The following is a 24912-nucleotide window of genomic DNA, read 5'->3' as shown; positions in this document are numbered from 1 at the left end:
TGTTGCTACTTAATGAAATGGCTTTCTTTTACCAGTATCTTCAGGAAGCTGTTAACAATTGATGATAAATGCATTTTTTAGAGACAAAAAATTTATTTTCATTTTCTAACATGAATATACGGAGGAAAATATTAAGGTCTACCTGCAGTACCTTTCAAACTGTCCAGGATGTTCAATCTGAATTAACTGATCTTGTCCATCTGGAAGAGTTAATTTACACCAACCTAAAGTGACACCTTGATTTATCTTAAGAGAAAGCAAAAAGAAAGATAAAAAAACCTCATAAATCTAAAGTTGAAAAAATACTCCAACTTTCTATAAATGCCAATTTAGAACTATTCAGTTAAGTAATTGAATCAGCAAAGAATTAGCAGATAATTTAAATGCAATTAATGCTTTCACCTGCAATGTGGACACTATTTTAACAAATTGTCCTTACAGTGAGATAAACCAACAAAGAGAAGTAAAATGAAGTTAGTTCAATTTAACACCAAAAGAAATCAAGAAACCATAGTCCCTTCCATAGCTTCTTTATTTTATAAAGGAAGCAGAGTTAACACTACAACATTTCTTTGTTTATTTTTTGTATTTTATAGAAAAATGCACTCCCCCAGTCCACATTTCAATTATGAATATACATAGTTCCCAACTTATGAACAATAAAAGCTAGCATTTATAGACAGCACCTTAAAGTTTGCAAAGTATTTTAACAAACATTATTTCATTCTCACAAGAAACCGTGGGAGGCAGACGCTGTTATTATCCTCATTTTACAAATGAGGAAACTGGGGCAGAGAGAGGTCAAGTGACTTGCTCAAGATCACATAGCTAAGAGTCTGAAGTAAAATTTGAACCCAGGTCCAATGAAACGATGTTCAAAAAATTACTTGGTAATTAAATACTGAAAACAATTTGTCATAGAAATACATTATAAACAGTGTCTGGGTCTTCAGTTGTTCTACAGAAGATTATTTAACCTGCTGAATTACAATACTGCAGTAGTTCATATGGAAAAATGTATCCTAAGTTACACCTTGGAACTTGGAAAGCCGGGAACATTTTCTCTGCCATTGTCCCAAATCTCAAAAAGAGGACCCCCTTCTCCCTTCCACCCCATATAGAAGACAGAATTGATTCCTCTCCCTTCTTTTTTGCTGTTCCAGACAAGTAAAAGCCCCCTCCCCTTCTTCTCCAATGTGATAATGACAAGGAAGAGGGGTTTCAATAGCATCTGCCGAAGAGCAGGACTACAGAGGCAGAGGCTGGAGGTTTTGGATAGTTAGGATTTCTGTTCAATTCAATTCTAAGTTCTATTGAAAGATAATAGTGGGGAATGATGTTCTATATTTTTACACACACAAAATGTTGAAGATACACACACTGTTGAATATCCAGAATAAAAAGACAGAGCTCACTGTAATATATTTACCTCTCTCTTTTTGAAGAAAGAACTGAAGTTCCAAATTAGGGATAGAGAAATACCGTCCAAAAAGACAGCAACTACTTTATTATCAGAGTATACAAAAAAACTTCCTATCGTGGGAATGAATGTTTCCCTCAAAAGCACTGGTATATTTCCTTTATTTGATCCAGAAACCTAAAACCAAGTAAATTGAAAAAAGAAAAAAGTAGTTATTCATAAACAAGATTTAAATAATCAACTATAAAGATTTTCCGTTTTGTCAGTATCCTGAACTTTTTATACTTCAATGGATCCATCATCTCATTAGTTGTCATTAATGTAGATTGCCAGCCCTCCATTTTCAGCTTCTCTGATTTCTGTTCAGATGTACCATACAGCCTTCAAAGAGCCATTCAACTTTCTCAATGACTTCCATGGGCTCTTTTTAGTATTTTGTGACCCTAGGTTCTTGAAGGCTATTGCAGCAGAGTATAGGCCTTGGCTGGTTCCAATGATGAAAAAGCTTTGATCTGATCTGGGTGAAAAACTGCATGCTACCTGAACACCAGGCCCACTCAAGATGGAGGAGTTTAATAGATACTTACAAAAATGTTTATAATAGCTATTTTTTTAGGGGCAAAGGACTGGAAACTAAAGGTGGACCCACCAATTTTCACTGCAGAATGGCTAAACAAGTTATGATATATGAAATAAAAGAACATTAAATATTTTGTAATTAGAAATGATGAAAGGGATAGTTTCAGAGAAACCTAGGGAGTTATGTATGAACTAATACAGAGTGAAGAGAGCAGAACCACAATTTATACAGTAACAGCAGATAAATAATTTGGAAAGACTAAAGAACTCTGATCACACAATGGCTAATCATGATTCCAAAGAACTGATGAAAGTGAGGGGCTCGAGAAGCAGAATGAGGCAACTAGTTTTAGAAATAATGTGGGAATTGGTTTTACCTGACCATGCATATTTGTTACAAGGGTTATTTTTTCATTGGTGGAGTTTGTGAGACAGAAAATAAAGCTCATTCATTAAAAAAATTTTTATTGAAGTTTTTAAAAAAGAGGTTTAAGAACAAAAGGCTGGTCTCTCACGGGACACATGAAATCAGGAGACTCGATCTTGGTCCCTTTTCTACTTCGACAGTGGGAGAGGCAAAAAGGAACAGGACGCTAATAATCATAGTTCTTAGACCACCTATGAATGTTAATTTATCTAATTATTCTTAATTTGTGACCTTTGTGATTTCAATCACTAATGTCTAAATAGCAAAATACTACTGGAGTAAATCAACAATGTCCAGATCAAAATTCTTGCTATAAATGAAAACTAAAGACAGATAGTTAAATGAAAGGTTGACATAATAGGTTCTCCTCCTCAGATATGTAAATGAAGGATTTTGTAGTAGGTTTCATTGAGTGTCCAAAGATAAGAAGAAACATCATTTCATGCGACATTTGGTTATTTTGGAAGGCAGTGCTCACAATGAACTTCTATGCAGAGACCACCATTAAGGTAATTCTTAGTTATTGTACCAATTTTTATTGCAGACAATGGTAACATTTAGGAAATGTAAGAACTTAACATGTTATTTGGTATTTCTAATGTAAAGATGACAAAGTTTATTGAGTTTGCCACAAAGAAAGCCTCACCCACACACAGAGACTCCTAAAGGAACAAAAGGACAAATCTTATATAGATTTCAATTTGGCCAGGAGGTGAAATGGGTATGGGGTACCTTAGGACTGAATAGGGCTATTGCTAGGGGCAGTGAAATAGGAAGAGTGGATTTCATATCCTTTGACTGCATAGGCTTGCTGCTGGACTAATAAGAGAAAGGGCTCTTATTCAGATTAGCTATCTAATGTAATCCCACCCCAACAGACAGGATCATTTTTGCTTTTTCAGTAGTGAAAATAAAAAATAAGGTGGGGGCTCAATACAAACAGGGTCAAGGCCAAGATAGAGAACTGCAGACAAAATGGAGTTGTTTTAGGGTTTTTTTTTGCTATTCACAATTCCTCTCTCTTACTGTCACAACTGTCTTCTTTGTTTTTTTAAGTAGTTAATATAGACGTTTTGTTTGGGCATTGCCTATAAAAATCAATTTTTTCTCCTTCCCATGTCCCCACCACTGAAAAGGCAAAACTCAAAACCCTTGTAACAAATGAGTTTGCATAACGTCTCATTCTGTACCAAGTCCATCGCCTGACCATCAAGAGCTGGGTAGCAGGCCTTCTGGAATCATGCTTGGTACTGCATTGAACAAAACTTTCAGGGCCTTCGAAGTTGCTTGTTTTTACAGTGTTGTTACTGTATACGTTGTGTTCTTTCTTTTGCTCACTTCACTCTTCGTCTCATACAAGCTGTAAGGAGATGAAATGTGTTAACTTAGCATAACCAACTCCATTTTATTTAAAAGCCTTTACTTTATGACTGAGATATTTGAGTTGCTTAGCTGTTAGGTTTTCAACAATAAGATAAACACTTGTGTGGTACGGTTTGAGAATGTGTATGTCCATAACAACTGAAACATGTGACAAAACATGTGAAACCCCAGATACGACAGACTGCCAATGAGAAAACACTGTAAATGATTTTGTCAAGTTTATGTAACTATCTACCAATCAAATTTTGTGGTAAATAATTAGGTAATACACCACCAACTGAAACTTGAGAGCAGTCAGTTAATACCCCTGACTCGAACCATAAAAGCAGCTTGAGGTCTGTCATCAGTCTGGCTCCTTACACAACTAAGACAAACTCCTGAATTCTCTCAACAGAAGCCAATGTTGGCTTGAGAGCTGTTCTGACCGACAGAGACTAGCCAGATAAACAAAGGAGAGAGAGACAGACAGGCAAACACTGAGAGACAGAGATAGACATAGCCTCCAGCTGGGCATGGAGGGTCCTTTGTTGTGAGTGCTGATATGAGACACACTTACTAGGACTTCTAGGAATCAGGTTGTTGATATGTTCCTGGAGGGGTTGATGTTTGTATTGTCAGAGATAACATATGTTATATATGTTATCTATGTCATATAGATAACATATATATAGATATATGTTATAGATTACTAGTCTGTTGGTATACATTCATTAGTGTTAAGTCTGATTTAGTGTTTCTGTTGCACTAATCCACATATGTAATGGAAAATCAGTGCAGAGCATGAACTGTAGGCTACACAAGCTTTCTGAAGCTTCACTGAAACCCTCCCATTCAACATATCTTACAGTACAATGGTATTCCATCACATTCATATGCTAGAACTTGTTCAGCCATTCCCCAGCTGATGAGCACCATCTTAGTTTCTGGTTCTTTGCTACTACAAAAACAAAAACTCAACTCCTATCAACATTTTTGTACATATTGGTCCTTTTCCCCTTTCCTTGATCTCTCTGGGGTATAGATTCCATAGTGGTATTGACTGAGGCATAGTTCCAAACTGCTCTTCAGAATGGCTCAATTCATAGTTGCACCAATGTGCAATTAACGTATCTGTCTTGCTGTAGCCCTTCCAAAATTTATCATTTTTCTGGTCAACTTCAGCAATATGATGGGTATGAGGTAGAAGCTCAGAGTTTCTTTAATTTGCATTTTTCTAATTATTAATGATTTGAAGCATGTTTTCATATGGCTAATTACTTTTTCTGTAATAGTCAGAAGGTACTGAAATATATATACTATGTCACAACAGAGATAAGTTGATTGATTGGTTATGAGTTTGGGAGACATTTGGAAAACAACAGCAACAACGAAGATATCTGTGTGAAGCTGACACCATGAACTGGTCTTGAAGGTCAAAATCTAGTCTAAATCAGGATAAAAATGAAAAGTTACCAAGTTTGATAGCAGAAGTTCCTACTCAATCTATTCAAACAAGCTGCAGATTTGGAAAAAAAGGAAAATATCCCAAAGACATTATGTTACTACCAGTTCTCTTAACAAGTGAGGAAGATCCCAAACACTGTCTCACACAAAAAACATTTGCTCTTTTGTTTAGTGGAGAAGCACAGAAGCAAAGAGCAATAAGCATTTGTAGCCCAAGTTTATTTGTAAAATATTATGGACGATTATGATTGAATTATGAGCATTATCACCTTAAAAATAGCAAAATACAACTGAGGAGAAAATGACCTTGAAGACAACTATGTATGAAATCCGAGTAAGTCCGATTATCCTGGGGTGATTGTGTTTGAAACTAGAAGAAAAACCAACGTGAAATACAATTCCACAGCATTCTGAGTGTTCTATTCTCCTTAGTAATGGTAATCGTTATTACAAGAGGCCCAGAAGCTGTCCTCTACACACTTTACATCTCAGTATTTGATAACCTAGGTAAGGAAATGGCAACAGCACTTCAGAATATAAAATGGGACCAGTGGTTAGACCTAACTAAAAACATATAAAAGGAATCTGAATTGGAGACAAAGCAATTTTAAGGTTACCAAGATATCTGTTTATTTCCAAAATACTGCCAAGAGAAGATTCTAAAAGAATAGAAGAGATCAGAGGTGGTAGAAGGCACTTTGCTTTGAAGAGGAGTAAGGAAATTATTTTGTTCTGCTGAGTCAAATACATACCATTTTCCAGCAGCATATATTATAGTTATGGCTTAAAGAAAGTCTAATTTTGACACAATGTTGAAGAATTCTGCAAACATGAAAAAAATTAGTTAAATATAAGCAAAGTGTATTCCAGCTCTTAATAGTAGCTTCATTCAGAGCCATGCAACATTTTAGATCAAAAACAATGCTCACTTGCATTAGGGTTTGTCAAAACCTTTCTTTTCCCCATGATTGATACTTAAGGTTCTAGAAGGGAGCCACTGTTGCTGCCCTTTCATCTAATATCTCAGGGTGCACTCCTTTTAGATTTCCTTATTAAAAAAAAATTTCTTTTGGATCTGTGATTTCTTTAGCATGAGGAGCTTTCAGAATAGAAACTCTCTCCAACAATGATGACTGGCTACTTATCTGTTACTTCTAGAGATGAATAGTTATCTGGGGTACTGAGAAATTAAGTGACTTATCAATAGTCACTGCATCTGTTAGAGGAATAATCTGGAGTCAGGTCTTCCTGTGCCCAAGGCTGGCTCTGTATCTCCCACACCATGCTACCTCTCCATACCCTTGATAGAGGTTTTAGTGCTGAAGGTTTTAGTCTCATCTACAAAGTGATTCCAAGTGATCGTCAACCAGATACCTATCTCTTTAAGGCAGAGTCACGTAGTCAGCTAAGAGAAGTCATAGTAGCTGAAGTATAGCAATGCCTAGAAATAGTGGGAACAGTATTCTCAAAGCACTTAGCCTTTCCTATGCCAGAGTTTACTAATTAGGAGAAAAATATCAATGTGAGGCAAAAAGACTTGCATTACCTTAGATCTCTTCCTAGTTGAAGTTATAAATGGTAGACAGAAGATGTAAAGATGCACCTATGTCCTAAGTATGTGGGTATTTCCTACTGGGATGCCTAAAAGACAGTATTTTTTTTTTTTTATTCAAAATAGTCATTGAAAGCTAGAGCTCATAGAGATCAGAAATCAGGGACTCTAGGGACCTTTATTTATGCAGAAAACTGAAAGGTAAAGTTGCTCACCCAAGATTACACAATTTTATACTACCTACCAGCTCCTAATGTTACTCCCTAAGTAGTGGAAAAATGTGCTAGCATTTTTACACACCTAGTATTTCAGAATGCTGAAAGTGGATAGCTTACCTGGTAGATTGTGTAATAAGGGAACCCAAAGAATATGGACTTCCTGGTCTATCTGGAGGAAGGTTTCTTATTGAATACATTTTCTCTTCTCTCTGAAAATGTAGTTAGAAATAAATTAGTTCTAAACTGGTACAACTATTGACACTTAAAAAACATGTGATTGTTAGGCCATGACCACCCCTACTTCATTTTACAGAAAATGAAGTTTTTATCATAGTTCACAAATACAAGGTATTAACATTTTCTCCTTCACTTTTAGAGAGCTAACAAAACAATAAATCAATCTCTGATTTGTAGTGTACACCGATTTCAGAGGTGTAAATGATCACACTGAAAATTTAACAATTGGCCCCTGTAAGCTAGTATGAGCAAACTCCAGTATACCCTTGGGACATATTCAGCTTTACTCATAGATGTTATTTCAAGAGGATTTTTATTTTTATCTTTTCTTTCTATTTAAAATTTTGAGATAAGCAAATGTGAATATTCTCCAAGGTTCTGTCCTAGGCACTCTTCTCTTGCTACACTCTCTCTTGGCAACGTCCCACTTCCCATCTGGTCTTAATTATTATCTTTATGCACATGATTTATATTTCTATATCCCAATATTTCTCCAATTGCATAATTGGAAATTTCAAATTATCTGTCCCAGGGACATCTCAAACTTAACATGTACAAGCTTAACTCACTGTCTTTTCTCCTAAAACTCTTCCTTCTTTCAAACTTTACTACTTCCGTGGGAGGTCCCACCACTTCCAGTCTCCAGGTTCTTAATTCTCCTTCACCCTTCAAATCCAATCAGATGCTACCTCTAGATCTTACTACTTCTACCACATCTCTTCCAACTGACCCATTCTCTATTCTCACATAGCTACCATCTTAGATTATTGCAATAGCCTAATTGGTCTCCCTGATCCAAGCTGTTCCCCACCTGAGTTCCTCCAAGACATTGTTGCTGAAGTGATTTTTGCAGGTTTGAGTATGTTACAACCTTACTGAAATCAACTCCAGTGGCTCTCTTTAGAAGAAAACTTGAACTCCTTGGTTTGGCTCTGAAAGCCCTTCAGTCTGTCCCCAATCTATTTTTTCAACCTTGTGGGATATCATTCTCTACCCTGCTCTATGCAAAAGAGCCACTCTATATTTCTGGTCTCCATGCATTTTCATTGGTCATCCCCCCGTGCTTAGAATGTATTCTCTTCTCATCTTGTCCTATGGAATGTCTCTCTTCCTTCAAGAAGTAGTTCAAACATCATCTTCTACATTAAACCATTTTTGCATACTCCCAAACTAATCACTTTGCATTTATATTTCTGAATTTTAAATCATAGCTTACTAAAATCTATTTATGCCCAAGTATCTTCATTCTCCTCAACTTTTCTATTTAAACACAAAAGTGAAGTTAATACATAGGGAGAACACAATTTTAATTGAACAAGACAGCAAAATTGCTGTTATAGTTGAACATTGCGTAAAAGGAGACATGGTACTACATTTTACAGACAAGAATGGCAGCTAGTGGCGCAATAGATAGGAGTGCTGGACGTGGATCAAACTCTGCTTCTGAAACTTCCTAGCTGTGTAACCCTGGGCAAGTCAAATAACCTTTATGTCTACTTCAGTTTTCCCATCTCCAAAATGAGGATAATAACATGTAAAGCACTTTGCAAACTTAAAAGGCTATATAAATACTAGCAATTACTATTACTATATATCATAATATTTTACTTCTTCCTCATTCCTGTTTACATGCTACAGGTTAAGACTGACTTAATTTTCAACTGTCTTTCCTATTGGCTTTACTAAGCAATTTATCCCATCTTCCATCCTGTTGTAGATGGTAGGAAAATTCTGTTTATTACAATCCATTCTGCAAAGAGAAGTGGGATACTTATAATGATGTCCCTTAAGGAAAAGACCTCAAGGGGCGGAGCCAAGATGGTGGAGTAACAACGCAGAATTTCTAGAGTGCTGTCCCCATGCCCAGGAAAGATATCAATTGCCAGCCTCTGGGTAAATTAAAACCTATTAGTTAAACATATTTCAGCATATTATGTCTAGTAAGTGCAGTTACTTAATTTTTCACCAACACTAAGCAGGATCTCTGGACCATTCTTCATGCATCCATTTGGTCAGTAAATTTAAAAACTCAAAACATTAACATCTACTAATGTTTGAAAAATTGTAACCAATTAGTGAAGAAGAACATGACACAGATTTTGAGCAAGTGAACACCAGCAATAGTATGGTCTCAAAGTGCTAAAGTGCTATTGGTTTCCACTTCTTTTGTTCATAAACTTTTATCACATAAAGAAATATAGAATATCTGTTTTAAACCAAGACTGCACAGGCAAAGCAAGTATGGTGGGATGCACTGTCAGTGAGTTGCCAAGAATGAACGTGCCCATGCTAACAATGAGAACATATTAAAACCAAATTTTGCAAACTGGATGATTATATAGTCTATGCCATGACTAGCCAATATAATGTGACACACTGAATTGCAAAACAATTTATTTCATGAAGTATCTTCTTGCAATTTAAAAGGCCAAACAAAATTACAAGTATCAGAAACATCTATTCAACCAACAGTATTGTTGTATGGAGATAATGATTATAGACCTACTTGTTCTGATTCTTTGTGTACTGAAGAGAATGTGAAATAATTCCCCAAAAGAGTTCCTTCTGATTTGAGAATAGATCCATCACCAGGAAAAATTTCTATTGAGTTTATAGTTTCATGAGTAAGTCTAGAGGAAATCAATGTTAAATCAAAATTAATTTCTTTCTGCTATACATATAAACATGAAGATAACCATGCAAAAAAACAATTCTTTGCTCAGTCAAGAAGAATGAAATTTTGATTAGAAGAGGGCATTTTCTCACTTTAATTCAAATTTGGTTAATTTTTTTTTTTTAATGAACAAACTACATCACATGATTATCTTACCTAAATACTGTACCTTTGTACCATACTACTTTTACTAGTTCAGGATAGATATATTCTTGTTCCTGTAAAAATGAATTAGAAAAATTCCACCTGTTACAAAGTAAAAACAAATATGGAATTATTTATAGTGGTACTCCATGCTACTTGAAAAAGTCAATATAATACTATAATCACAGAACAATTCCCCCCCCCCCAAAATTCAGAGTATGAAAAATAAAACTAAATTTTCAAAAGAAAAATTTCAGTGGAAAAATATTTATCTAAACTTAACAAGTTCTTTGATGGTTTTCTGTGTTATCATTATAATAAATTCTAATACAATTAATTATACAAACAAGCCAATTCAGCCTGGTGTGAAATTTTAATGACCAAGGTTGGCAATAAAGAAGAGACATGAGAATGCACCAACTTCCGTTCTTTGTAGAGGTAAGAAGACTACAGATTTGGAATAATGTTTCAGATTTGGTTCAAAGTGGAACTTTTCTCCCTCTTTTATATTCTTTGTTTTAAAGGATGACTCTCTGGGAGAGGGAGAGAGATACTGAGGAATATAAGTGATAGAAAAATTAAAAGTATCAATAATTTTTTAAAAATCAGTTTAGATTATTAAATTATTTTAAGTTTCTTTTGATGAATTCTTTTATTCAAGGAATCTCAACATTTTTGATAACATTATTGTCATAAGCACTAATCAACATTCAAGAGCTTTAAAGTAGCTATTATATTTTTTCTGTGATAAAATGATGAACTTCAGTTTTAACTATCATTATGATATATCTCTTTTAACATTGCTGAAAGGTAAGCATTCAACCACCTAGACATCTTTCCATGTGAATGAGCACTGGATTTGGATTAAGTGTGACCCTGGATAAGGCACAATTTGAGACTCAAGTTTCCTCATCTGTAAAATGGGGTAATAATACCCATACTATTTCAAAGAACTGTTATAAGGATTGAAAAGCACAACATGTATGATGCTTGAACTATAAGCATTATTATTTTTGATATGAAGATGTGTTAGGGTCTGGGACTAAGAATGAATGGCATGGAATAGTTGTCTGGCTTGGGTTTTTGTTTTTTGGTTTGCTTTTTTTTTTTGGGTGCAAAGCTAACTGGACTTAGAGGACAGATAGGTGGCTCAGTGGATAGAATGCTGGGTCTGAAGTCAGGACAACTCATCTTCCTGAGTTCAAATCTACCCTCAGACACCTACCAGCTGTGTAAGACTGGGCAAGTCACTTAACTCTTTTTGCCTGAGTTTCCCCATCTGTAAAATGAACTGGATAAGGAAATGACAAGCTACTCCAGTATCTTTGCCAAGAAAACACCAAATGGGGTCACGGAGAGCCGAAAATGACTGAAAAACAAACTGGACTCTATTGGGTTTGAATCTAGGTTTATGGTCCACTAACTATATAAATGACTTAACTAAAAATGAATAAACTAAAAAATAGCGATATATAAAAAAATTCTTTAAATTTTTAAAATTATATCCACTTTAAGATTTGAAAATTAATATTAAGTTTTAGAATTTCTCAAAATATGAATATATATTAAGTTAATTTGACAGTAGACCTTTTCTAAAAAAAAAAAACAAAAACAACAAGAATTCTTTCATTACCTGTGCAGATGTGGGTTATGACAGTTGAGGGGAAGAGCTCTAGGAAGAACAGAAACCTCTTCACCTTCCTTTGAAATATCAGATGCTAAAACTGTGATCTGTTTAACATTCTGGTTAGTTTTCAATATTTTACTGCATCTATGAAGAGAGTCAAGTGCCAAAGATAAAGGGTACTTCCATTCTTCTGGACAGGAGTTCACAGACCAGCACTGTTTCACCCAGGTGTACACAAAGGTGTATTTCTTGTGAGATAAAGACGCCATCTCCTTCCATTCGGATCCATTTATAAAATTATTTGCCCCTAATAATTCCTTGGAGTTGAGGATCTGACAGTGTGAATCATTTTCTTTATTCGTCAAGCTTTGTCGACCAGAAGATGCTCTAAACGTACAGTTTTTGCTTGCTTTTTCACACTGTTTATCCACTTTCTTTAGACTATTATTCTTTTTTTCTGATAGTACCATTAGTGAGTGAGACCTCTGGCTGACTTTACATAAAAAATGTATAGTAAATTCATGCTGCTGTTTTGGTAGGCAAAGGTAAGCATGACCATCTAAAGATGAAATCTTCACAGTGCCATCATCCATACAAATCACTGCATCATGCATATCCCGACTAGGCCACCTGACTTCTGAGATATCAGTGAAAACAGACTGTTTAAAAAAATAAAATAAGGATTATAGTAAATTTTCTTTAAGCAATTCAACTCTCATTTCTTTAGTGCTGGTGATACAGACAATATTAGAATTAGAACTTGGGATCATGAAGGTCTTGCCTGAGAGATGCTTACAAAGTAGAGGCTGGGACCAGCTTCTATTGTGGAGCTCAAGTCACTGTCCCCGACCTGGCAATACAGGCCATTAGAAGCCACCTAAAACCTTAGGGCTCTAAACTAAGTCTCTTCCAACTCTGTGCTCTCATGGCTTAAGGCTCCACAACTCCTCCCTATACTTTCATTCCAGCTGGTCCCAGGATCAGTCCCAGACCCTACTGTTAGTGTCCCTCTGCTCACTTATTTCTTTTGGATATACCTTCATGCCTTTATGTGAGCACACTCTTCTATCCTTGAACTCTTCCTCTTACAGTCCTTCCATTTTCTTATGGTAACTAAAATTTCACTTTTAGGAAAGATCTCACAACTCTCTTCAATATTAGTGTGTGCTCTCTCCCCCCCAACCTGTCTCTGACCTCCCATCATTGACAGTTAAAGGGGATAAGAGGAAACGATGGCATACTGCTTACTCCCCATTATCACTTCTAGAACATTATTTTGCCATCAAAATGCAACAACCTTTTCATATATGAAAAACCCAGAGCTACAAGTCAAAAGTTATTTAGTCCACCTCCCTTCATTTTGCAGGTAAGAAAACTGAGGATCCCATAAAAATAACTTGAAAGTAACATAAGGAGTAAGTGGTAGATCTAAGATTTTAACATGGGTATCATACCTCCAATTTCAGCACAGGCTTCATTTCCCACCAATGATTCTACAACCCTTTCCCCAGACTTGGTTCCTGTCATCTACTTCCCTCCAGAGCACTCTCCTGAATTCTTCAGTCTTCCTCTCCTTCCTGACCCTTGCTGTCTTTCTTGGTAACTAACATTCTCACTTCTAACTCCCTTCTAACACCCTGGCCTTAACTCTCACAACTATTATAATCTCCATCTTCACCTTACTTGTGCCACCCACCAAGATAAGCTATACTCTGGACTTATCATTCAAACTGCCCACTGCCAAGATTTTTAACTGTGAAATTCCCCTTGCAGATAACAGTGTTCTACCTTTTTAATAAGTCCACAGCTTCACTTCTGAACCTGTACTTTACCTCAACCATGAAGTCAATTTTCTCTATTTCTTTTCTCCATCCAACAGAATCTTAAAAGGTAATATTCTCTTTAACAATATGCTTTTCTCCACTCTAAAATCCCTCATCTTTGGCATGAACCATGTCCTACTGGATAACCAATTCCTGCTCCACTTTTCTTCCCAAATAGCTTAGCCACAGGTAGGATATGATCCCATCCCTTCCTGTTTCCTCCAGGCCCTTGCTTTTCCGTCTTCTTCATTTTCAATTTCTCACTCTGTGCTAGCTTCTTCTCTTCTGCCTGCTATACCTCGATAATGAAGAAAGTAAATAACAGAGAGTAAATGCAAAGAGGCAAATTTAACATCACAGGTATTAATGAGCCTTAGTGGGAAGCGACTGTTGACTGGAATATGGTCCTACATGACTTATTCATTGGCAGCAGAAAAAAAGGGGGAGTGGAATAGAATTTAATATTAAAAGTATCTACTCAAATGAGAAAATTTCAGGAATCAGTGAAAGCATTTGGGTGATGATCACCAGAGGGAAAAATAGGAGTGATATTGGTTTGATAAATCACTTAGACAGAAGGAAGAAATGAGTTCATTAAAGAGATCACAAGCCTACATAGATGGAGATATGGTATAATAGTAACTGGGAGACTTTACTTTTCTGAACTGCTGCTAAGTTACTCCCCCTAAACAAAAGTCAAACAACTGATTTCCTTCAAATCATTGAGGAAATGGGAAAGGGAACAAGCATTTATTAAGTATCTACTATGTGCGAAGTATTTTACATATACTACCTATCTACATTGTTTAATGACTGTGCATCTGCTACAGTATATATCTATTACATATCTCATAAGATCCTCACAAAAACCCTGGGAATTAGGTGCTATTATTTGAGGTTGGTCCAGTCTGAGCTAGTGTCTGAGGCTGGATTTGAACTATTTTTGACCTACTCGAATTGCTATTCTCAGACCAAGAAGAAAAAACTGGTTAATGAAGTAGAAACAATAGGAGCAGTTGAGTGAGAAAGGGCAAATGACTACATCATCTTAAAATTCATGAAGGAAGAAGAAAGAAAATCAAGGTCTGATACGTACCTGATGTTGGGAGAGTGGATTTTAAAGGGTACATTGAAAGGACACTTAAAAAAGCTCCAAAACTAAAACTCTAAGGCAAAAAGATTCTATAGGGGAAATCAATGAAGAAAGAGCAAGAAGCTCTCAAGAATGAAAGTCAGAATAAATGGAAGTAATTTCAATGAGGAACAATATGGAGATGTCTAAACAACTCCTATTTTTTCTGCCAAGGATGATTCTCAGATTGGAAAAGAAACAAAAATGGTTAACAGGGAACTGTAACCCAGGATGGTTAATGAGATATTGAGAGAAGACCTTAGCTAACCCTAAATAAATTTACGTTATCAGGTTCAGATGAACTATATCCAAGGATATGGAAAGAACTGACAGACAAGATTCCTTAGCTATTCACAGTAATCTTTAGAAGACTGACTCATTATAAACGAGTTCATGAAAACTTCCAGGTCTTTTCTAGATGAACTGCCAGTTAGACAAGCCTTTCTCATTCTGCATTTGTGATGCTTTTTGAACCCAAGTGTAATTTTTCACATTTACCCCTATAAAATTCTGTCATAAAGTTTATTACAGCATTGTGGCTTGTACAGTTCTTTTGGCCTCTTTTGGACTCAGTGCTCATCTATGTCAGCTATCCAACCTAGCCTTTGTGCCTTCTACAAAGGAATCTATGCCTTTATTCAAGTCATTAATCAAAATGTTAATCATGAATCTGGAGTATTCCATTAGAGGTCTTTTTCCAAACTGGTACTGAACCATTTATGACTGCTATTTGAGTCTGGTTGTTTAACTAACTCCAATCCACCTAACTGTACTATTTTAGCCTACAAATCTCCATCTTTTCCATAAGAACTGCATGAGAAAATTTTAACTCTGCTAAAACCTAAGTAATCTAAACTTATCTAATCTTATCTCTGATCTACCAGTCTAGTAATTAGTCAAAATGAAAATGAAGCTAGTCTAGCAAGAACTGTTTTTGTTCGTGTTCACTAGCCATCATTCTTTTAAGAATATATGCTAGAAATTGTTCAGGAAAGGACTTCTCTCAGAGTCAAGCTTCCTGACCTATAGTTTTCGAGTCAGGATCCAAATTTAGCAACAATCACCTAATTACCAGATTTAAAGGCTTCTTGTTAGTCTTCATCCTTGACTTTTCTCCAACATCTAATACTGTGGGCAGTCCTCTTCTTGATTCTCTTTTCTCCCGTGGGTTCCTGCTGTTTCTTGCTTCTCTTTCTCAGTGAGTTATCTTTTCAGTGTCTTTCTCTGATTACTCTTCCTCTCCCCATAGTACTGTGTTTGACCCCCTTCTATTCTCTGCTTTCCAAATCCTGTTTGTTTTATGGTTTCAATTATTAGCTTTATAGAGATCATTCCCAAATTGATTGCTACTGCCTATGCCCTTCCCCTGAGCTTCAGTTCTCATTTCTAACTTCCTGCTCTATCTACACATACGTACCTCTACATATTGATAATGTTTAATATAAAATTTCGGAATAATCTCTTTGTTTTCTCTGAAGCAAACTCAGAGAATGCCTCTTCCTATGTCAACAAAAGCCTGCCAAGGCTGACTTAACATTCCTTAAGTGACCTTTAACCTAAGACACTATCTTGAATAATGGGACGTTTTCCATATCTTAATATTTGTAGACATATACTATGTTATGGCATGTTAATGGTAAAGAAAACACAGACATCTTAGGTCATAATTTCTATTGAACTTTGTTTACCCTTTCCTATGTCAGTTATCTGTTTAGGGCAGGAAGCCTGCCACTCACTACTGGTGGGATTTCCTTATCACCGAGACATATGTTTATCCAGCCTGGAATCCCAAGGCCTGACCAACATTGCTTTGTTAATTGTCCTGTCTTACTGAATTTATGATTTGCTCAATTAGGAGAGTTCCTTTCTCACGGCAAAATGCATATAAGCCAGAAGATTTCTGCACTGGGTAGCCAGAACATTTCTGGCTCCATAATGCATTATGTAACTGTTTTCTTTATGGGGAATTGATCAATTAATTAATTAAATCATAAAATGTATGCATTAGCCTGTTGCCTTTCTTTCAAAGTTTTCAGGTCAACAATATTAACCCTTTAAATTAAATATCTGAAACTGAACTCATCTTTTTTTCCCCTCAAAATCTACTCATTCTCTTAAATTATCAAGTACCATCATTTTTGAGTCACACCTGCACCTCCCCCCCACCCCCCCAAATCAGTTAAAATTGCTTAAGTCCATAGCAATCAGGTACAGGCATACTGGCCAACACTATGGGAGAGGAAGACTAGGAAAGAAAGGGGGAAACAATCAGGTTAATATGGTGGACTCACCAGCAGAGGGACAGGAGCTTTAAGGTACAGTTGCAAGAGGCAACACAGAGGAGAAGAGGTGGAAGAGAATCTTGCAGAGAAAAGCTCAATTTAGCCACAATGGGCAATTGCTTCAAGGGGGAGAAGAGATGCACAGCACTGGGGTAGGGCAGGTACAGGATCCTTCAACAAAAGATGGGTTCCCAGAGATGGGCTACTTTGTGATGATTCTGGGAAGCATGGGGGGAAGAAGTGACATGGGTAGAATGCTGCTTCTCTAATCTAATTACAGACATGCCCAGAGGAAATGCCCTAACAATCTTTGGAACAATTCCTCTTAACACAGGGAGTAACAGCAAGAGAAGAACAGGAAGAAGCAGGGCACGTTCAGGAGACAGAACTGGCTACTTGAGTTGGCATGGGGATTGCATGGAAGGGAGAAATAGGAAATAATGAAGGGAAATGTTCCTCTCTCTCAGGTTCCACTGAGTCAGTCTCTGATACCTCATAAGCCAACTATGACATATAGCAACAATTACTCTAGACCCAATATCCCTGGACCCCTAAGTTCACAAATTGCCAGGCCTAGAGGCCTGAGGGCTACCCGAGTCTTCCCTTACCTCACCTCCCGAGGTCTTCGGTTGGCCAAACCGGATGCTCGTATGAGAGAAAGGACGTTCCAGAGTCGAACAAGGGTTGAGCTTTATTTCAGGGTCTAGTTACAAGTGCAGGGGAATACTTCCTTAGGAGGGAGCGAAGAATCTCCCAAGGAGGCAAAGATCTTACAATAAGAGATTGGAAGTAGAAGTATAAGCGGGGAGAGAGGGGGAGGGGAGAGAGGAGAGAGGAAAAGCGGAGCCTTGTTGTCCTGTCCGCTCCGCGCCCCTCCGCCCAAGAGAGCTTTCGGGCTTTTCTGATCCTACTTAAACTCTCCAGCAGCATAGTTTGCATCTGAATACCGTGCTGTTAGATAACAATAGTGTGCCCAGATCCGGGACAATCTCGAGGGCGGGGAGAGCTCTCTCCCATCACGTTTCTCGGGAAGAGGCGGAAATACACGAGATAGCTCGGTTCACCTCGATTCCCAGTCGTTTCCTGGGGGGGTCTCGTGAGAACTCTAAGATTTAGAAGTTCCCACCTTTACCCGCCCGAGACTGTCCACATGGAATTGAGCTTCCAACCCTAGCAACAAATCATGAGTGAGTCAAATGTCACAGTGGCCTTCCAGAAAGTACTTTTTAAAGAAACACTAGTCTACATTTTTCTTCTGACAGGTCCTCTGACACTGACAGTCTATGAACTGCCTAGTGTGCACATTCAACTTTACGGTCCTGAACTTCAAACTGAACACGTCCAAAGTCTGAGCTCAACTTTGCTCCAAGACCTACCTTTTCTCCTGATCTCTCTGTTGGTTTACTCTCATTATTACAATCATCCAGAATTAAAACAGCAGTTACCTTTCCTTCTTCCTTCCCCAAATCGATGGACCAAAACATATCCACCCTTTCTTCTCAGTATCTCTTGCATCCACCTGCTCCTTTACATTGTTAGTGCTACAATCTGCCTCAGGGTTACTGCGAGGCTCAAATGAGAATGTATGGAAAGGGTTTTGAAAACCTTATAGTACTATATATCTTTATCTATCAACAGAGAAAGACACAGAAACAGATGTGCACATGTCAACTAATTATCATCATTACACTGGTTTTTAATTCCTCATTATGTCTTAATTGGACCAACGTCTTTCCTACCTCCAATCCAACCCCATACACTGACACCTAACTGATCTTAACACACATTTCTAACTATCACTACTCTGGCTCAAAAATTTTCAGAGTTTCTCACTATCTATCAAATATTAAGTCCAAATTCCTTGACATTCCAGAGCCTCCACAATCTGGCTCTGACCTGACCTTGGATTCAGAGGATCCAAATTTCAGTCCTGGTTTTGTTATGTACTGTCTAAGTGATGTGAGGTAAGTCAATTAATCTTTCTGGAGCTCAGTTTCTTCAGCTGTAAAATGAGATATTTAAAGTAGAAAATTTCTATAAAGGTCCTTTTAGACCTGTATTTATAATCTCTTCCAGCTCTAAATTCTAGGACATTATCTTCCCACGCTTTACTCACGCTACCCTCTTCCCATATTTTTTGCTTCAGACTTAACAGTGAACCATTCAAACTGTCTCAAACTAATTGTACACTACACAACTCTCCATGTCTTTAGCTTGTTTCTTATGTCTGGAATGAACTTTTTCCGTTAGCCCTTGTAGAAATTCTACTTAATGCCTACATGCCTCCTTCTTTATGAAACCTTCCCTGAGCTCTTCTCTGAACTCTCATGGCACTTTGTTCCTCTCATATATTTATCAGGTTTTAACCTGTATTATATTTATTTGTGTCCATCTTATTTCTCCTACTAAATTTTGAGTCTCCTGAGGAAACAGATTGCTGTCTCATTTGTCTTTGTAATGTTTTCAGGGCCTAGCTCAGTGCTTTTCAAATTAAGTAATCATTTTGTAGGGGTCAAATTGAACATATAAAATCAATACTTTCCAGGCAAAAATCACTGCTAAAAGTGTTAAGTAAGGAAAAAGAAATATTAAGATTGTAAATAACACCTTTTTTAATCTAATAGTTATATATCTCTACCAACCAAAAAGCTCTTACAACTTGCATAGATTTTTAAGAATTAAAAAGATGGCCATCTTTTGTGAAAAGTTTAGGTTTGGCCTAGGGATAGGGTGATGGACCACAAAATCCATCTCCTTAATATGGAAATGCTCAAAGCTATTATCACATGGAATCCTTGGGCTTATAAAACACTGTAACCGTGATTCTATTTCCAGATGCCACAATAATGAACCACAACAATTAAAACAGATTATATTTAAGAAAATCCTAGACAAACAAAAGTTTACCTGCTTTCTTTCAGAAGGTATGATGTTTTCAGGTAAAAAAGGGTGACTAGAAAAGCAATTTCTAAAATCTAGGGCCTGCAGTAATTGCTCCTATGAGAAAGAAAAACAAGTAAAATCATTAATTTGATACACTTAAGACAAAATTAGTTATCCAAAGCACTAATTATTTTTCATCTTCACCAACCTCCCTCAATGATCCTTTAATATAAACCCCACACTCACGTACTCTGTAATTACTAATAACAAATTGGGTCCTTTGACGAATTCTTTCTGGTTGCTGCAAAGGATGCGCTGAAATAGGAGGTAACTTTTCGAACAGGAATTCAGAACCACATGGAGAAAGCTGTAATTTGGAGCCATCAATATAGTGCACTTCCAATGAATCATCTTCATAAAGCACCATGCGAACTTCAATTTCCATTACTAATGAATGTAAGAGTTTTCCAAGGACAACCCTGTACTAAATAGGCCATAACACAGCATAGTTTTCTCAATGCATATTAATCCTGTTAAAATAAAAGAACAGATCAGTTTTATAGATTTGGAGCTGAAAAAAGACCTGTGGTTATTTAGTCTAACACCTTCGTTTTTACAGATTAGGAAACTGAAGCCAGAGAAATTAACTGACTTGCCTGAGGACACCACGGTAATAAGTGGCAGAATCACAGAGAAACTATATACTCTGACTCCATTTCTACTGTACTACAGGCGCTACATTCAAATTAGAGATGGAATTTTCCATGGAATCCCTAATTCACTCAATCTTCACTCTAATGTGGAAGTACAGGAAGGAGGGAACAGACGTTCTAAGAAGTTGATCGATAAACATTTACTATATCCCAAGTGCTATGCTAAGTGCTAAGGATAAAAAAAAGAGGTGAATCTTCATTACCATGTATGTTTACATCATTACTATCCTTTTTTTGTTTGTTTTATTTATATAAATTAAAAATTCACTAATTAGCTCAGAATGGAAGGCTTTTAAAAAACCCCACCTCAACAACATATTTTCAGTATGTCATTTTTTATCTCCCCTAAACTTCAAAAACAGCAGCTTTCTGAAATACTATATCATTTTCCACAGAATTTACAGATATGTGAAATGATGTAAGCTGTTTTCTCTCAAAGTCATAAGTATTCACATAGGTTGCTCTTGAGACCCTGAAAAATAGGTTTTTTAAAGTACCTATCATTTTAGGTGAACTGACTTGGTTTATTCCACAGAGTAGATACTTTTTCCTCTGTCTATTTAAAAGCACATACACATACCTAGGGGTGGACGGAAGGACACCCTATTGTTAAAAAACACACCTGGAACATCATACAGAATGCTTGTTTGGATTAGAATCAAATTTTTTGAGATTCCAGATACCAAAAAAATACTGATCCGAGGTACATATTTATAGGACACATACTACTTATCTATTTTATGCAATGGCAGCTAACTATATCATCCCAAGGTAATCCCACTCCTAGGCATTTACTCCAAGAAAATCACAGATAGAAACAAAATCCAATATATACTAACCTGGAAACAAAGCAAGTGCCCATTGATCGGGCTGGGAAAAACTATGGAATAAGAACTGTAATGGAATATTTACTGTGCAGTAAAAAATGATGAATTTGAAGAAACATGGGAATGCATAACAAAATAAGAAGTGGTAAGAGACTGAATAATACACAATAACAGTGTATAATCACTCAAAGGAAATCAAACTGAATAAATAAAAATATCAATGAAGGTCATGGGTAACAGATAAGGAAACACTTTCTCCATCAAAGCAGAGGGGTAAAGGTCTACTAGAATAGAGTATCATATAAATTGTTGATGTGGTTACTATAAATGGATTTTTTGCCCTTTTTTTGACACAAGGGAGGATTCAATACGGAGGGTGGGTTGAAATAATTATGACAAAAAGAAAAAAGGCACCAATAAGACATTTTTAAAATAAATAATATTTCATTTAGGTGTAATCTGGGAATTGAACCGTATCAAATTCTATTTCCTTTTCCTTTAAGATAAAAGATCCCTCAAACAAGGCCATTTCACCGGGGGGCAAAAAAGCTTTGTTGCTTAGTTTACCTTGGCAGGAAGTAATCTTTTAGAATAAATATGAATATATAATATGACCCCAAACAACAGGCAATTCCCATGCCATCTAACATTTTTTTTTTTTTAGTGCTCAATAAAACGCTTAAACAACAGCTGTGATTGGCTACAGATAAAAGTGAAGACTGGGTATAAAAAGACAAAGTAAGAAGGGAGGCCTCTTGAGCTGGGGGGAAAAGGAGTGAATACTGACACACCCACCCCTCTGAGTAGCAGATGCCATCACACAAGTATTTAACCCTTAAATTAGCATGCCACAATGCACATGCAGCTCTGCACACAGTTGGCATTGATTTTGCTTGGTTACAAAAGGAATAGCCTGTTTGTTTATGGAAAAGAGAAGAAATATATTTCGCAATGGAGATGATATAAAAACAACAGGTAACCATAAAGATATGATTACAAAGAAAGAGGCGTTGAGATAAATCTTAAGGCATTTCACCAAAAACAACTACGAGGCCATATGGAAAAATCACTCTGAGTTAGTACAGCAGGACATTACTTTTAATGTCTCTCCAGTAGTTATGTATCTTATGTTTGGCAAAACTGGATATTTTTCCGTCTCGTTTCCATCACCTGTAAATTACAGGTAAAATACGCGACACTTCAGTCAAGGAGTTGGAAGAATTGCTCTCCCAGACCTTTTTCTCTCTACACTTTTACTTCATCAGCACATTTAAATCACCTGAATTCAGCCGCCCCAAACCCACGTAACTGAGCCCTCATCTGCACGTCTGACCCATTTCCAAATGTTTATCGAGGAACTCCTCCCGTCACGTCCAAGCCCAGCACTCCCTTCTGACTGCCTTCACCGTGTTCCCTGCAGACTTACGGGGTAAAAGCCTGCGAGCCCTCCTGGTGCCGGGTTCGGCCGCCTCTGCCCTTCGCCCAAGCGCCCTCCTCTCGGTGCCAGCACCTAGTCTAAGCTCTCGCTAACTCCTGACGCATTTTCTCACGACACAGAATCCCCACGGCCTGCCCGGTCATCCCCAGCCCTTCACCTGGCCCCGTTTATCTTTCCAAGCTCTTGTCCACCAGGGCTTCCTTTCCCAGAGCCCACGTTCCAGCGCCGCGGTCCGGCCAGTCTAGCTCGCACAGTGCCCAAGTCAGGTGCCCTCCCACTTGGCACCCCCATGCCTCAGTTTCCCCCACGTAAATCCCGGAGATGGCGTCGGTGCCAGGGTTATTGGGGAAAGCTCCGGGTACAACTCAATGGGAGCAGTCCACCTCTCGCGGCTAGGGCCCGCGCCCAGGCCCGGACCCCCCAGGACGCCGCCTCCCCCACCACGGAGCACTCTCTTCCCGCCTGGTGACGCCTAGCACCTCGCTGCGGTTTGTCACCTGGGGTCCGTGGGGTAACGCGCCCCCGCCGGGGCCGGGGCTCTGCCCCAGAGGCCCAGAAACAAAGGCCGAGACAAAGGACGCCGAGTTTGCTTAATACGAGGAGGTAACAGCAGCTGCCAAACGCCCGCCCGCCAGGGGGGAGCCCCGGGCTCCCGATCCCCTCCTCTCCCCGGCCCTCGGAGGATCCCGGGGCCTGCCTACCGTACGGTCCTCGATAAGACTTCTATGAAAGCCCTCTGCATGCCGGGCCCGCCTGAACAGAAACTACCAGAAGCCGGAGGAGATTAAAACCCCATAGGGAGGAAAAGCGGTATCTTCGACGCAGCGGCCGCCGCTTCAGCGGGAGCCCGCTAGAGGCTCCGACTTTCCACTGAAAGATTTAACCGTCGCGGGGCTGAAAGCAGGAAGTCCCGCCTCCTTCTCAGATCCACGCTGCTCATTGGCTAGCTCGAACAAGGGGCGGAGAAGCATCCCGGCAGGAGCGCGGCTGGGTGGGCAGGAGGAAGCGCGAGCGGGTGGGCACCGGAAACGCCTGAGGCTGGGTGTCCCGCGCCCCAGCCCCGTGGCCAGGCCGAGCCTTCCTCTGCCGCCCCTCCGGCGCGTCCCGCGATAACTGCCACTGTATCTGGCCGACCGCGGTAAATGTGTGCGGCTCCAGAACGGGAGCACGCGGCTGCGCCACCGAGGAAAATCACGAGGAGATTTAGCAAATCAGCGCGTTTCCTCTAGAAACTCACCAGCGTGGACAGCCTCGTTGACCCACTTAGACTTTCGTGTGTGGAGGAGTAAGCAGCGTAGCATCCTGAGTAAAAAGTGTGGGCCTCTCACTGGAAACAGCAGCTGCAAACCCGGGAGCTTCGGGAGACAGCTTCCGTCCGCCTGGGGCGCACCTCCCCGAGCTGAACGGGGCGCTGAGGCGGCGGAGGCGGCGGGAGAGCCCGAGGAAGCGACACCCCAAACCTCCACTTCTTGTTGGTTCTGCTTCCAGGGCTGGGGAAGCCCCCCGACCTTCTCCGGTACAAACAGGAGCCGGCCCTGAGACCGGGAAGCAGAGAAGGGAGGGGCCTGCCGTCCAGAGCCCCGCCGCTAGTAAGTCTGGGGTTCCTTTGACCTAAACCCGGGGCTGCAGAGCGGTCGTGTCCAGACTGCCCAGGCAGTGGCGAGGCAGCTCCTGGGGAAAGGCTGACGGAGGCCAGGCCAGGCTGGAGCACCGACGGCCCGCAATCACCCACCGCCCTCAGCGCTCACGGACACCGCGTGCTTGACGAACTGAGCTCCAGAGTCTCCTCCAAATAAAAGCCTCATCTACTGAGCATCAAGTGTTAATCCAGTGCTATGTGGAATCGTGGAAAAGAAGTTCAAAGAAATCCAAACTGCTGCCACCCAGAAGGCGAGGTAGTAAGAGACTACAAGTAGAAAGAGGTGATGAAAGATTGCGAGTACCTAAACCAAGAAACGTGTGACCAGACGAGAGGGGCTTGGTCCTATAGTGATGACAAGTGGAAAGCATTTTAACAAACATTCTAGGCACTTGGAAGCATTCTAATATTTATGAAGCTTTGACAGTTTATAACGGGCTTCCTTTACAAAGTAACAAGACTTTTTAGGTA

At 38.8% G+C, this 24912-nt stretch overlaps 1 protein-coding gene across 4 annotated transcripts in view; it reads right to left on the bottom strand.

Annotated features, from left to right (window-relative positions):
• C4H5orf34 (chromosome 4 C5orf34 homolog) overlaps nucleotides 1-23823 on the bottom strand; it is a 29586-nt gene extending 5763 nt beyond the window's left edge. For 2 of the 4 annotated variants that reach the window (XM_072605686.1, XM_072605685.1), the window contains exons 1-10: nucleotides 23504-23823; nucleotides 20075-20354; nucleotides 19849-19938; nucleotides 11711-12363; nucleotides 10090-10179; nucleotides 9766-9889; nucleotides 7140-7231; nucleotides 6005-6074; nucleotides 1430-1597; nucleotides 152-246 (exon numbers count right to left, since the gene is read on the bottom strand). In XM_072605686.1, coding sequence (XP_072461787.1) covers nucleotides 152-246; nucleotides 1430-1597; nucleotides 6005-6074; nucleotides 7140-7231; nucleotides 9766-9889; nucleotides 10090-10179; nucleotides 11711-12363; nucleotides 19849-19938; nucleotides 20075-20269 — 1577 coding nt within the window. In that variant the 5' untranslated portion in view covers nucleotides 20270-20354; nucleotides 23504-23823. Of the gene's footprint in view, nucleotides 1-142; nucleotides 247-1429; nucleotides 1598-6004; nucleotides 6075-7139; nucleotides 7232-9765; nucleotides 9890-10089; nucleotides 10180-11710; nucleotides 12364-19848; nucleotides 19939-20074; nucleotides 20355-23503 lie in introns of all 4 variants that reach the window. The other 2 variants (XM_072605684.1, XM_072605687.1) reach the window with 2 other exon arrangements.
• Nucleotides 23824-24912: the final 1089 nt, after the last annotated feature.

Source organism: Notamacropus eugenii, chromosome 4 (genome assembly GCF_028372415.1).
Source record: "Notamacropus eugenii isolate mMacEug1 chromosome 4, mMacEug1.pri_v2, whole genome shotgun sequence".
Lineage (NCBI taxonomy): Eukaryota > Metazoa > Chordata > Mammalia > Diprotodontia > Macropodidae > Notamacropus > Notamacropus eugenii.
This window is presented reverse-complemented; position numbering and strand designations above follow the sequence as displayed.